General features: G+C 34.0%; 3 protein-coding genes, 1 long non-coding RNA gene and 1 other non-coding gene across 6 annotated transcripts; 4 read left to right on the forward strand and 1 right to left on the reverse strand.

Annotated features, from left to right (window-relative positions):
* Window positions 1-7,044: 7,044 nt before the first annotated feature.
* LOC106320913 (heterogeneous nuclear ribonucleoprotein 1) lies at window positions 7,045-9,620 on the forward strand. Of its 2 annotated transcripts, XM_013759330.1 has the most exons (5): window positions 7,045-7,270; window positions 7,491-7,559; window positions 7,755-7,991; window positions 8,088-9,129; window positions 9,217-9,620. In XM_013759330.1, the coding sequence occupies exons 3-5, from the start codon at window positions 7,764-7,766 to the stop codon at window positions 9,228-9,230; spliced, it is 1,284 nt and encodes a 427-aa protein (XP_013614784.1). In that variant the 5' UTR covers window positions 7,045-7,270; window positions 7,491-7,559; window positions 7,755-7,763; the 3' UTR covers window positions 9,231-9,620. The 2 variants fall into 2 exon arrangements, with proteins under 2 accessions (XP_013614784.1, XP_013614736.1); XM_013759282.1 differs by lacking the exon at window positions 7,491-7,559 and having other exon boundaries at window positions 7,048-7,270.
* Window positions 9,621-10,200: 580 nt separating this feature from the next.
* On the forward strand, window positions 10,201-11,549 carry LOC106325670 (mitochondrial import inner membrane translocase subunit TIM22-2). The gene is made up of 5 exons (XM_013763735.1): window positions 10,201-10,474; window positions 10,711-10,775; window positions 10,866-10,938; window positions 11,019-11,072; window positions 11,153-11,549. The coding sequence occupies exons 1-5, from the start codon at window positions 10,276-10,278 to the stop codon at window positions 11,389-11,391; spliced, it is 630 nt and encodes a 209-aa protein (XP_013619189.1). The 5' UTR covers window positions 10,201-10,275; the 3' UTR covers window positions 11,392-11,549.
* LOC106325680 lies at window positions 11,439-12,251 on the reverse strand. Its single transcript, XR_001266980.1, has 2 exons — window positions 12,166-12,251; window positions 11,439-11,878 (listed from the first exon to the last, which is right to left on the reverse strand). It is a non-coding gene; the product is annotated as an uncharacterized LOC106325680 (long non-coding RNA).
* Window positions 12,252-12,345: 94 nt separating this feature from the next.
* On the forward strand, window positions 12,346-12,418 carry TRNAA-AGC. The gene has a single exon. It is a non-coding gene; the product is annotated as a tRNA-Ala (tRNA).
* A 122-nt stretch (window positions 12,419-12,540) lies between these two features.
* On the forward strand, window positions 12,541-14,875 carry LOC106326509 (pentatricopeptide repeat-containing protein At4g26680, mitochondrial). The gene is made up of 2 exons (XM_013764479.1): window positions 12,541-14,226; window positions 14,439-14,875. The coding sequence occupies exons 1-2, from the start codon at window positions 12,648-12,650 to the stop codon at window positions 14,489-14,491; spliced, it is 1,632 nt and encodes a 543-aa protein (XP_013619933.1). The 5' UTR covers window positions 12,541-12,647; the 3' UTR covers window positions 14,492-14,875.
* Window positions 14,876-15,123: the final 248 nt, after the last annotated feature.

The raw sequence follows: 15,123 nt of genomic DNA on the forward strand, positions 1-15,123 counted from the left end.
CTCTTCTCTCTGCGTTGTTTAGCCTGTTTTGGGGTGTTGCTTTAGCTTCATGTAACTTAGGGTTTCTGTTTCGTTCGGTTAACCGGAATTGTATGCCACCGGATGTCTCTTTTTGGGGAAGATAAGGTTAAATATATTTTAATTTTTTTAAAAAATTAATAAAAAATAATAACATTGCAGAAAATAGTATCTTATATATTAAAATAGAAGTCATGACTTTGTTCATATGTGATTTTTTTTGTTTAGACCATCCTCTAAAAAGTTTATCAAATTTTACGTACATAACTTAATCATCATATCTTTTAATATTTTTATCTTTTATTTAAAATAAAAATAAATATTGTTTAATAAAATTCTAAGAAAATCTTTTCAGAATCAGGATAAAATTTATTTTTGAAAATTAATTAACTTAAATTTTAATTATCATAAATATAATTAGAATTTCAAATTAAATTTATTTTTGATTGATGAGCGAAAATTAAATCATATAAATATTTTAATTATATTTTAATGATAATAAAAATTTAAATTGATTAATTTTCAAAATACATTTTATAAAGATCTCTAAAAGATTTTGTTAGAAAGAAATATCCTTTCTCTTTCAAATAAAAATATTTACTACAAAATTAGTTTATAAGTACAATATATTATAGTTTCTCTTTTAAAAATATTTTTTGTTGTACTTAACAGTATCTCAAAATATTTCTTCTATTATGTAGGTCCCATTTAATTAAACTTCCATATATAATTTTCAAATTTAGAAATAAAACCAGAAATTATGTTGGTAAATTCCATATATTCACTAAAGCTAATAAGAGAAAATCTTTGTAACTACTTTAATAATGATATAGTTTAATTTTAAATAGAATTATTATTATGCATTGATATATATTGAGTTATCGTTTATAAAATGAAAAATAAAAATTCTGTTTTATTTTTATATATTTTACAATAATAATAAATCATGTTAAAATAAACTATTATATTGAACTAAATGTGATAAATTATATTAAATTGATAAATTTATTTTTATACATATAAATATTTATGTTAAAAATATAATATGATGACAGAATGGCTTAATATTCGCAAACTATATAATACATGTATAAAAAAATTACATATCTTAAAATTTTGTATATACAATAATATATTATCTAAAATGAATAAGCGTAAGAAATATTTGTAAAAAAATATCCAGCTTAGAAGGGCGGTGGGTCAGAATTTAGTATAAATTAAACACAAATAATTTTCAGATATGTTGTTTCATGCATATATTAAATTTTTTTCAGTAACTAAATGCAAACACAATAAGATAAATATATAATAAGAAGCGACAAATGCATGTGACGATTTTAAACAATTGATTAATTATAACATATAAACTATAAAATTATTGTATTTGAAATATTTATATAAATATTTATATATATGATTAACGTTAAAAATGTATACCACCAACACCAATAATCTAAAATAAATATATATGCATATAAATTGAAAAAATACATGTGCGCTTGCGCGGATCAAGATCTAGCGTTGTTTTATGGTAGTTGTAGGGCATATGATTCTTCTTTGCAATATTAAGATACCAATCAAGCACTACAAGAAAACAAGGGATATCCCGACGGAAACCCCGACCGAAAAAATTCCGTCGGAATATCCCGACAGAACTCCGACGAAAAATGGTCGGAAATAAGCTTTGTCAAATTCGTCGGTATTCCGTCGGAATTTCCCGACAGATTATGCTCGTCCGTATTCGGTCTAGTAATCCCGACAGCATTCCGATGATATCCCGCGGAAAATATGACCGTTGAAAAATATAGAAACTACCGACGACATACCGACATATTAAATAACCGTTATATATAGCCGTTTAAAGTTGAATAATCCTGATGAATTACAGACGAAATCCCGATGGAATGTGAACGTTAAAATAGTCGTTTGATTTCCCGACGGATTACCGACGGCTATCTGCCGTCGGTAATTTTTCAGATTTTCCTATAAATACAACCGTTCCTTCATTCTTTCAACTCACAACAAAACAATAAAAATCATGGCCTCTCCTTATAATTTTCGTTCTTGGATAGATCAACCTCATATGGATCCAAATACAGGTTTGCTTACGGAAGAATACACACGTGGTATTCAAGAATTCATGGCGGTAGCTCAAAATCAACCGGAAGCAAGAACAAGTAAGTATTTGTTATGTCCATGCTCTAGTTGTAAGAATAATAGAAGCGTTAAGAAAATGGAAGTATGAATCATTTATATCTAAAAGGTTTTACACCCGGTTATAAGATTTGGTATCTTCATGGAGAAAGATTTGATTATGGTAGTAGTAGACTAGTAGTAGCGAACCTCACATTGCCGATAGGTTAGATGAACCTAGCACGGATGTAGATTTTGGGGTAGAGACTGTTCAGATGGTAAATGATGCATATAGAGAAAATTTACCGCCGAGTGAAGAGGAAGGAGATAGACGAGAAGAACCCAATTTAGAAGCCAGAAGATTTTTTGAAATGTTAGATGCAGCTAAGCAGCCATTGTATCGAGGATGTAGAGATGAACATTCACCTTTATCATCTGCAAGTCGATTGATGGCGCTAAAGACTGACTATAATTTGCCTGAAGAATGTGTGGATGCGATTGAGGATTTTGTTAGAGATGTTCTACCTAAGGATAATCTTGCACCTGGTTCATATTATGAGGTTCAAAAATTGGTCCCTGGTATTGGTTTACCTTATCAAGTGATAGATATATGCATCATTAACTGCATGATTTACCGGAGAGCAGATGAGAACCGGAAGAAGTGTAAATTTTGTGACAAGCCCCGTTATCAGGAAACGAGTGGTAGAGTTCCGGTGCCATACAAACGAATGTGGTATTTGCCGTTGACTGAAAGATTGAAGAGGTTATATCAGCCAGAACACACAGCAGAACCAATGAGATGACATGTAGAGCACTCAACAAATGGTGAGATAACACATCCTTCTGATGCAAAAGCGTGGAAGCTTTTTCAATCAACATATCCCGAATTTGCATCTGAAACAAGAAATGTGTATCGGAATCGTTGTTTCCCGACCGAGTTCTGACGGTTTTGTCCGTCGGTATCCGGCAGTTTTCTTGTAGTGAAGTACCTAATTATATATTCACGTATCTTGTATAATCATAAATAAATTCATTATATGTCAACGTAGACGTATCTAATGGGTTTCTTTACATATATAATTTCTTAAGCCAAAATTTGACAGGAATTTTACATAGATAAGTTTTATTCAAAATGGTAAAGCTCTTATTATAGGCAAGAATGTGATTGTGATGTTTGTTAATACAAAATATGTATAGTGTATAGTATGTATTGTGGGAAAAGTCGATACATAATATATTTTGTTTATTAATGTGCTATATATATATATATATTAATTGGATGTTCCCAAGCTTAGGTTTGTAGTTAGTTTTTGGTTAGAATCTAGGGAATTGTCTTTTATCAGCCAGCCTGCAATCCGGCCAGAGCCGTGCGAACAATTATGACTAACAAAAGCGCAGTTAGAATATAATGCCCAACATTTTAAATTACACTAACAAAATACTATTGTTACATAGCAATTTTTTACGAAAAAAAATCAAAAAATAAAATATTCATTCTAAAGTTCTAAATATAAATTTTGCTTTTTTATCAAATTAATAATCAAATTTTCTAATGTTTTGAATCATTTTTCAATGCACAAATTAACCAATATTACTTAATCTTTTTTTGTATCTTAATTTTTATAAGATTAACAATTTTGTTGTCTATTTTTATGTGGTTATTTTACTATTAAAACTACCAGAATATCATTAGGTAGCTAGCCATTAGACCATTATAACCATAAAAATCAACATCTATGATTCTCTTCATCTAATCTATATTAAGCTTACCCAAATTACTGACATTTACGTATATATACATTCTATTATGTAGGATTAAAGCAATATAATTGATAAAAGATGATTTAAGCAAAATAATAACTAATGAAAGATGCCCTGGTGTCATATTAAATACTAAGAAAAGATGCCCTATTAATTTTCTTAAAAACTGCTGCCGTAAGCGAAAGCTTCATTTTTTACAATGGAAGCACGGTCCTGATGCGGTTTTATCTCCAAAAGTTTTTGAAACTCGTCGGCTTTATGTTTCATCATCTTTGTAAGCTCTTGTTTAGATTATAATAGAATCTTTTAGGGAAAAATATATATTAACTGGGTGTAAATTTTGGTTATATGACAATTTACCCAATATGTCAATTCACCCAATTACCAATAAAAAAAATCGTCTCAAAGACTGTTTAGTTGCAAAAGTGAGTTATATGATAGTATTATATGCATAAAGTTTCAGCATGGTTTGTTTCTAAAGCAAGGAATAATGTATAGAGGTTTTGGAAAACATGTTGGTATTTTGATGTTAACATTGCTTTTTTTATTCTTATTGTGTTGTATTTAAAAAGCTTTTGATAGGTTAAAGAAACAATATTTTTTTTTGTTGATGTTATATCCTTAAAAAAAAACGATTTACTTCGTTGACATTTTTTCAACTTATTTTTGTAGATTTTCTAATACACTTAATTAATGATAATCCACGCAGATGCGCGGAGTAAATTTTTTATACTAATGTTTGTTCATTAAATGGTTTTAACATTTTGTAACACTACAATTTTTATCGATTGTAAAATGACGAATACAAATGTTGATCTCTTAAATGTATCATCGTTGTTGAAAAGTTAACGTATTAAGCTCATTTTAATTATTTTTAAGACTTCAAATGCACAAAATAAAATTAAGTTTTGCGGCTGACACAAATCACCAAAACCAGATAGACAACATCGATTGTAAAATGACGAAAGAGAATTAGGTTTTCTTCTCTCAATTTTTTCTACTATTGACTCTCCATAAGTGATTTCATTTTCTACATCTATAAAATTTTGTTTTCATTCTCGTTTTTGTTTCACTGGTGTGAGTTTTGTTTCCTTTTTAATTTTTTTCTGAGTGTCAATTTAAAAAGATTTACATCTGTAAAAATTAGTTCCACTCCAGATGAGTCAAATTTTTGAACAAAATCACCAGCAAACTCTATTCACAAGTTAGTGTTCAAATATAACACATCAAGCTATTATAGAATATAAGTGCAAATTCGAAATGTAAATGTCTGTCTAGTATATATTCACCAGTTCGGTCTAAAAATCATATAATTCTAGAACAACAAAACAAATTACTTATTTTATTAACCTACGCTTTTGAAGTTTAGTTACTTAAGAATAAATCGATATATATATATCTACAATATTTTACCATTCTAGTATATGTAAACTATGTATAAACTATGAACTGTTTGATTTATTAAATGATAAACCAGAAAACTTATAACAAATAGTTCAAATATCTCATTTTTACAATTATAATAGCTAGATAGGGTATTAGGAAAAATAAATATTAAACGGATGATCAAATCTCTCATTCTTTGAACAAACACAAAAAGAGGTGATTGAAATCTTGTCATGATATTTCACTAAAAGTTTTTTAGGAATAAAAATCCAGACTAAATTATTTAATCTGAATAAAAAATAATATATATATATATATAGTGTTTTCAATATTAAAAATCGCTTCGATTTGAAAAGTGTATTTTTGAGATTGTTAGGATCGAATAACATATTAGAAATCACCTATTAAAAAAAATAATTTGTATACATAAAAATATATACATTAGAGTAAACACATAAATCAAAACCAATACCTTTTGTTTATTTACAATCATGTTATTGGTAAATAAATCAAAACAATCATTTTATTTACTTTATATGATATATAATTAAACTTTAATGATATTGACATATATATAGTATATTTAATATAAATATTTATTATTGACACTTCCTACTCATATGATTTTATAAACATTTTTATATTTGTTGTAACAAAAATTTAAATCGTTAAGCACATCAAATTTAATATGAAATTTTTCAATACAAATTTCAAAATTAAAATATTAAGATCTAAATAATTTTTCAATGCAAATTTTGAAATTGACATATTTATATATTTTTATATAGTATATAATTTAATTTAAATGATATTAATATATATATAATATGAATATTTATTAATGAAACTTCATATTCATACGATTTATTATCATTTATATCTTGCTTGAATAAAATAAAGTTAAACCATTGATCACAAAATTTTCAATGTGAGACTTTTACCATTTTTTTTATATTTATAGTCGTTTAAAAAAATTCAAAATATAACATATAAGAAAAAAATCTAATTTTTTTATTATATGCTTAATATGATTGTTCAATTTTTTTAATAATATAAAATTAAAAAAAAAAAAGATGATACAAAAATTGTTATCAATTATGTATTATTCATAATCATTAATTAACATATATATCTTAATCATGTTATGTAATTTCGTAACTTTTATTATCAATTCTTTTCTACACTACTAATCAATTTGATAGTTAATTTAATAAAAATATAATATATATTTATATGAACCAATTATTTTTTTTAAAATTATAAGAATCATCGTAATGATGATACGTGACTACGAAAACATGCTGCTCAAAGATTAATATATATTTATGAGATTACTCATGAATTGAATTTTACTGAGCGACTCAATAACTGAATTAAACGGTATATTGTCGAAAAGAAAAAAAAGAATTAAACGGTATATTAGCAAATCTACAAAAACAAAATGTAACTATAGCATGGTTTTTTTTTTTTTTTTTGGTAAAAATGTTAAGTAACTATAGCATGGTTGTTTCTCACAACTGACAAATGTATTATAAGTGGGAAAATAAATTAATGAGATAAATATATGTGTGGGAAAAAGTAAATTTAAAAACTAAAGGATATCATCCGCCTTCTCTAAAAGATGAATCTTTACATACCAAAAGAGAGATGCAAATCTCAAATCTTGCCCCCCTATTATAATATGTGACTGTTGTTTCCTCTTTCTTTTACCATCTTTAGCCTGAGGAATTCGAAGTAAATAAAATTAAGAAAGCATTACAGAAAATAAAACAAAAATAAATCTTTTTTAATAAAATAAACTTGAGAGAGAGGGAGGCCATCTTGATAAGAGAAGGAACCCATTAGACAGAAAGAGTGGGATGTCTTGTAGAATGAACAAAACATCCTCCGTTTCTCTTGTCCTTGTCCCCTTTTCCAGATCTTAAGGTTTTCCACATTTTTTGCTATCATCATCTGGGTCCTCTCCAAAATGGTGAGTTTCAACACCCACAAGTTTGATTTTGATTTTTTCAAATCTAACGTTTTTCTTTTTTCTTCTGTCATTGTCCATTTGCCGTTTTTTTCATCCTATTCAATGTCTGTTTCATTCCTTTGTAGTTTTTTTTTTCTTTTGTCTCAAGATTATATATGTATATATATATATATATATAATTTTTTTTTTTTAATGAATGCTTTGTTGATCCATTTGTCAGATTTGAAGGATACTCAATTCCGATTTGATCGGGGACTTGGATTCTGTTCTCAGACAAAAAAAAAAAGAAGTAGATTTTCAATGTTTCTCTTACCGTTTGTTTTTCAGTTTTCCATATGTCTCGATCTCTGTAGATGATTATCTTACGATTAGATGAAATGAAGAAACTCATCATAAATCTCAAAGCTTTGAGCTCTTTAAAAAAAATAAAAACGTCATTAAGATTTGCACAACATCTTCTACTGATCCCTGTTTTTTTTTGCAGGAGCAAAAGATGGAATCTGTATCGGATCTGGGGAAGCTCTTCATTGGCGGCATCTCATGGGACACAGATGAAGAACGGCTCGGAGAGTATTTTAGCAAGTTTGGAGATTTAGTCGAATCCGTGATCATGAGAGACCGTGCCACAGGACGTGCACGTGGCTTTGGTTTCATCGTATTCGCAGATCCTTCTGTTGCAGAGAGAGTCATCATGGAGAAACACATCATCGATGGCCGCACGGTTAGTAATCTTTTGCTCTAAATCAAAAGATCCTTCATTGATGTGCCTTGACCAATGGCCCAATGGGGTTTCTCTAATATTTCTATGTTGTTGCAGGTCGAGGCGAAGAAAGCTGTTCCACGGGATGATCAGCAGCAAGTGCTGAAACGGCACGCTAGTCCAATGCACCTTGGTGGTAATGGTGGGAGAACAAAGAAGATCTTTGTAGGTGGTTTACCATCGAGCATCACCGAGGCTGAGTTCAAGAACTACTTTGATCAGTTTGGTACAGTTTCTGATGTTGTGGTGATGTATGATCACAACACACAGAGGCCACGAGGCTTTGGCTTCGTCACTTTTGATTCCGAAGAGTCTGTGGATATAGTTCTTCACAAGACCTTCCACGAGCTTAACGGCAAAATGGTTGAGGTTAAAAGAGCAGTGCCAAAGGAGCCTTCCCAAGCTTCTGTTAACCGAAGCAGCCCGGTTCTTGGGTTCGGTAATAACTATGGAGTAGTCTCTAATAATAGCTACTTCAATAGTTTTGCTCCTGGTTATAGTAACAACCCTGGTGGACGGTTTAGTCCCATTGGTAGCGGTAGAAATGCTTTCTCTAACTTTGGTCTTGGCTCGAATCAAGAACTGAGTTTGAATGGAAACACACTTGGGTTTAACCGGCTCCCTGGCGACCAATACTTCAACAATGCTTCACCAAACCGGTTCAACTCTCCAATTGGATTCAACAGAGGCGACTCTGCTTACAACCCCAGCAATAGAGACTTGTGGGGAAACAGTCCAGGCTTGAACTTAGGTGTCTCTGTTGGTAACAACAGAGGAAACTGGGGCCTTTCTGATACTAATGGCTATGGGAGAAGCTTTGGGACAGGTTCTGGACTTTCTGCGTTATCATTCTCTGGTAACAACAACAACACGAACGGTTTTGATGGCTCTATAGGGGAGTTGTACAGAGGCAGCTCGGTTTATAGCGACTCAACGTGGCAGCAGACGTTGCCTTACCATCAGTCTTCTATTGAGTTAGAGGGCTTGTCTCGCTCTTATGGGTTTGGTATTGGCAATGTAGGCTCAGACCCATCTGGTAATGCCTCTGAAGGTTACCCTGGAAGCTACAGTGTTGGAGGAAATAGACAAACAAATAGAGGTATGCATCTTAAAGGCTTTAGCGTTGTTTATCTCTTATGATACTTTTGGTTCTCTAGTTGAGTATAATTGAGTTAAACGTTTTTAGGTATTGAAGCATAGAGGAAAAGACAGATGAAGAAAGTGATACGTGTAGATCAAGAAAGAACAATGTCCCTTGCAGAGTTGTAATTTAATATCGTCAAAAGTAGAGAAAGAGATACCTTCTTCACAGTGAGTTTATGTGGTTTTTTTTCTGCTTCTGTATCTAATTCTTACATAAAGATAAGATCAGATGAGTAGCTGCAAAGATGCAAGTTTGGGATGATCAAAGATTTGGTTTCTGCGTTTGTCTCCATAGCAATAAGTAGAGATCGTTGATTCTCGATCACTATTCTTTAGGTTTTCACTTCTTCCTTCAAGATTCTTCATGTTGTGTGCTCTGTTTGTAACTCTAATTGTTAACTTCTGTTTCTTACATATTTTTTATTTGGTTTAAACATTCGATTTGAATTGTTAGTTTGAGAGAAAACATTGGTCCAAAATGATTATATTTGTTGCATTTGATATTATCCTTTTTTGTTGATTTAATTTGTTATTTCCAGGCTCCACGCATATAAATCATATTATATGTGAAAAAAATGTAAAGCTGGTCAGTGTTAGAAAATGCATTTTTTTTCACATCTGGTATTGTATGAATGAAATACTATAGTTTGCCGGCCAAACTTGTCAAACACGTAAGGTCTAAGAAAGATTCATTCCCTTATGTTTAGTAGTGATATCTTTACTTGTGCCACGTTTCTATCATGTTGTAAAGGTTGGAAACATTCTTTTCATGTATTGATTACTTTGTTTTGAGCCTTAAAATGCGGATTAACGACCAGCATTAGAACAATTTGGACTAATAAGTACCACATAAAATAGTTTAGGTTCACATTTAGAAATTCAGCAAAATATATCTCCTTTTTTTTGTCACTTCATTAGTGGGCTTTTACTTGACCTTTATACATAAGAGCCCAAGCCCAATTCTCAGTTCGCAGCCACTGAGAAACAAAACGCAGTCGTTTACTGTGCAAGCAAAGCAGTCGTCGTTTTCTGTGTAAGAAATATCTTATCTTAGGTGTGCAGACCGAAGTCTAGAGTATCTTCAAGCTTCAACTTCTTAGCTATGTCGGCCGATGATTCTTCAAATGCTATAGATATAGACGGGAAGCTCGGCTCCAATTCAAACCTTAACTCTGACGGTGACGATGCGGCGGATAATGATTCCTCCAAGACATTGACTATTCCTGCTCCCGCCGTTTGTCTTGTCCGGTTCGCCGGAGATGCAGCTGGTGGTGCCGTCATGGGCTCTATCTTTGGATATGGTGATGTTCTTATTTACTCTTTCTTTCTTGTATGACTGGTTTTATCTGCTGTTGCTTTACTCAGTGAACTGAGATTTTACTTCGTTTGTTTTATTCGAAACATGGTTCGTGTAGAAGCAGAGTTAGCTTAGTTGTCGTTGAAGAGTGTGTTAATGTGATAAGATTGGCTGCATAAACTTTTGGTTGAGATTGTCGAACTATCAAGCATTTGTCTCACTATACAAGTTTGGGTTCAGGTTCAGGATTGTTCAAGAAGAAAGGCTTTAAAGGATCATTTGCAGATGCAGGGCAGTCAGCAAAGGTACCCTCGTCATCTTATAAACGAATCTTACATATATGATTTTATTGTTGCAGTGAAACCAAAAGTCATTTGCAATTTTCTTGTTGCAAGACATTTGCTGTTTTGTCTGGAGTACACAGTTTGGTTGTTTGCCTTCTGAAACAACTGCGAGGGAAAGATGACGGTGGGGCTCTCTCAAATTACACATGCCTAGTTTTACATCAACTTGTAATGTCTCTCTTTACTTATAATTTTCATCTGCAGCCATTAATGTCGGAGTTGCTGGGTGCTGCACCGGTCTTGCTCTTAGTTTCCCTGGTAATTCAAACCCATTATCGTGTTTTCTACTTTGTTTAATCACATATAAGAGAGCTAACCCTATATCCTTATATGGTCAGGTGCTCCACAGGCTCTTCTACAGAGTTGCCTCACTTTTGGGGCTTTCTCTTTTATCCTTGAGGGACTAAACAAAAGACAAACAGCGTTGGCTCACTCGGTCTCCTTAAGACACCAAACCGGAAACTTTGAAGATCATCAACGTCCTTTACCACTCTCCCTGGCTCTCCCGATCCATGAAGAAATCAGAGGAGCCTTCTCTTCTTTCTGCAAGTCCTTAACTAAACCCAAGAAGATCTAAATTCCCCATGATTCTACTTTTCTTGTGCCTTAGGTTCTCTCTGTAGATTCTTAATCATTCCCTGCTTTTGCTGTACTTTGTGAGAGAATATTTTATGAAAGATCTTTTGATATACTTTTTGTACCGTTTGCTCTAATAATACGATCTTTTGTTCCAAAGTTGGAGATGGTGAAAGTAAGAAGACAACAAAAGATACTCAAAAAGAAATGGCTCTGTTGTTATGCTGACATAATCTGAATCTTGAAAGTCACTTGCCTTGTTTCTGCCTGAGGCGTTCTTTGACGAAATCATTACGTGCTTTTGTACGAGCTTGCTGAGGAGCAACGTTGAGATACGACAGATGGATTCCAACGGCGAAAAGAGCTGCCCCTGAGGCAAAAAATGCCACCGTCATAGCCAGTTTTCTTGGTGATGATGGATAGCAAAACGACATTCTCAAATGCAGCTAATCCAGATTAGATGAAGTAATCAACTCTTCGTTTTTTTGCTACAAATGGTCAAAGTTTATGCGTTAGAGTCAAGGAATATATATAATATGAATTGAGATGCAAATAATGTTGAAAGGAACATTCAAAAACAACTAGGGAGAGAAACTAGGTGCAATGGTGAAAGGAACATAAAGAGGAGAAACTTTCTCAGAGACATTTGATCGAGCAGTTTGTGTGCAATGTCTATGTTTCGTTAAATCACAAATATTGAAACATGTTACGAGGTAGGACCAAACTAATAGCACAGAAATAACTTAAACTGGTGGTATCTGTTTCTGATTTTTACCATATGGAAGTGGGGAAACCCTGAGCTTCTGCAGCTATAGACGCACACTATACAATACAAAGATCGGAAAATCTTCAGAGAGCGATGGTCCATCTCTGTCTCTGACGACCATAGTCCAATTAATTCTGGGAAAAACAAATTACGTTATAAATGTAGATAATTTATAACAATCGTCATAAAGGGGATGTAGCTCAGATGGTAGAGCGCTCGCTTAGCATGCGAGAGGCACGGGGATCGATACCCCGCATTTCCAATAATTTTTATTTGTTCTCTCTCGCTCATGGGCCACATGGAAAGGCTTCCTCTAAATTTTTGTCAGGGTCCAATGGGCTTTAATAGAAAGGCACCTTCAGTTTTACTAAGTTTACCGGTTTAGACTTCCTTCGTCACCTCCTTCTCCGGCGCCGTCTCCGATCAAAAGCTCTCCGGTGAAAGTGAAACCTGCTTTTCCTGCTAATTCTCCAGGAGCTTACCGTGGGATAATGATCCGCATAAGCACCGGTGCTCATCGCCGTCTGTGTTTTCGATTCTCAACTTTCGCTAGCTACGGCGAGCTAGATCGAGCATCTGCAAACCCTACTGTCTCCAAACCTCTCGTCTCGAGAAACAGGAACACAATCCCGATCCCCCACAGGAGCAACCCCGAACCCAAAGGCCAAGATCTTGACTTCGTCAACGTCGCTCATAGCCACCTGATTCAATCCGACTGGGACAAGCTCGAGAAGCTATCGCACCACTTGGATTCATTCAGAGTCAAGAACATACTACTCAAGATCCAGAAAGATTACGTTCTCTCTCTCGAGTTCTTCAACTGGGTGAAACACCAGAGCCCAGGCTCCCACTCTCTCGAGACCAACGCCGTTGTCCTCCACACTCTCACCAAGAACCGAAAATTCAAATCAGCAGAGTCCATCTTGAGAGAGATACTCTCAACCGGTGGAATAGATTTGCCTGCGACGCTGTTCGATGCGTTGCTGTATTCGTACAGGGAGTGTGACTCTACGCCTCGAGTGTTTGATTCGCTTTTCAAAGCTTTCGCTCATTTGAATAAGTTCAGAAACGCTACGGATACGTTTGTGAAGATGAAGGAGTCCGGTTTCTTTCCAAATGTCGAGTCTTGCAACGCTTACATGAGCTCGCTGCTTGGTCAAGGAAGGGTTGACATCGCTCTGAGGTTTTACCGAGAGATGAGGCGTTGTAAGATATCTCCAAACACGTACACTCTCAACATGGTTATCTCCTGTTATTGCAGGTCTGGGAAACTCGACAAGGGTGTTGAGTTGTTGCAAGACATGGAGAGGTTGGGTTTTAAGGCTAATAACGTGTCGTATAATACGTTGATAGCTGGCCATTGTGAGAAGGGTCTTTTGAGTTCGGCTTGGAAGCTTAAGAACGTCATGGGGAAGAGTGGTTTGCAGCCTGATGTGGTTACGTTCAACACTCTTATTCACGGGTTTTGTAGAGATGTGAAGTTGAAAGAAGCTAGTAAGGTTTTCGGGGAGATGAAAGCGGTGAACGTGGCACCCAACACTGTTACTTATAACACTTTGATCAATGGGTACGGTCAGCAGGGTGATCACGAGATGGCGTACCGGTTTTATGAAGATATGGTCTTCAAAGGGATTAAGCGTGATATTTTGACGTATAACGGGTTGATTTTGGGACTGTGTAAGCAAGCTAAGACGAAGAAAGCTGCACATTTTGTTAAGGAATTAGATAAAGAGAGTTTGGTGCCAAACTCGTCGACCTTCACTGCGTTGATAATGGGACAGTGCGTCAGGAGAAACGCAGACCGTGGTTTTGAACTGTACAGAAGCATGATTAGGAGCGGTTGCCATCCGAATGAACAAACATTTGATGTCTTGATGTCCGCCTTCTGTAAAAATGAGGATTATGATGGAGCAGCTCAGGTGTTGAGGGAAATGGTCAGAAGATCAGTTCCTCTTGATTCAAGGACTGTTCATGAGGTCTGCAATGGACTAGAGCATCAAGGGAAAGACCAACTTGCGCAAGAGTTGGTAAAGGAGCTGGAAGCCAAAAAGAGTCTTCAAGAACCTTTAGGTAACTGAAAAGTAGAATGTATATATTGTTAACCAAAAAAACTTTGTATGTTCAGTGGAATTAGAAGTTGATTACGTCTTTTTTAGAATGGATACAAATCTCATAAATATTACAAAACAGAATGCAAGAGTATATGTTACAACAACAAATAAATATCTCAAATGAATTTGAGGGAAAATTACACTCTAATAATTTCCTGTTCTTTTTGACAGAACTAGAATGTAAACAGGATAAAAATTTCGGGTTTCCGGCTGTTAAGATTTGACTGAGTCACGCAGGGAAAGACATTATCAACAGCGAGGAGATGTGATCACATAAGTAGAAGAGAGGCAAGAACCATTGCAAAAACAGAGAGGAGAAGAGATAGAGACATAGAGTGAGTCGGGTTTGTTCACTAGGTGCTGGTGCACTGGTTGATGGGGTTCCAGGGGTTGAGGTTGGGGCTTTTGCTGTAACCGGAGCTAGTGGTGGCTTAGTGACATCAGCATCTGTGAATACCGGGTTTGGAGCAGGTGGATTGGGGTCTTAGGTGAATAATGTAAAGGTTGATACTTTATGGGACTCTAGTGGTAAAAGAGGGCACAAATTTGAAAAAAAACTTATAATGAATTCAATACATTGATTAGGAATTGCCAATTTCTCTTTTTGTTGTGTAAAGAAAACTTATAATTTAATCCAAGTTGGGAAAGACAGTGTAAAGTGTTATAAACCAAATGATGATCGACCATGGATCAGTCCGTACTGCAGGTCCAATCCGGGACATGATAAAGACAATCAGAGACTATGTGTTTATCTAGTATATATTCCATGTATATCTGTAACATAGTATTTATCCTTATCCTTATCCTTGTCTTGTTAGGATAAACATAACCTTATGACGGTCTAATACCTTGTATA

The sequence above is a fragment of the Brassica oleracea genome, chromosome C1 (genome assembly GCF_000695525.1).
Source record: "Brassica oleracea var. oleracea cultivar TO1000 chromosome C1, BOL, whole genome shotgun sequence".
NCBI classification, from domain to species: domain Eukaryota; kingdom Viridiplantae; phylum Streptophyta; class Magnoliopsida; order Brassicales; family Brassicaceae; genus Brassica; species Brassica oleracea.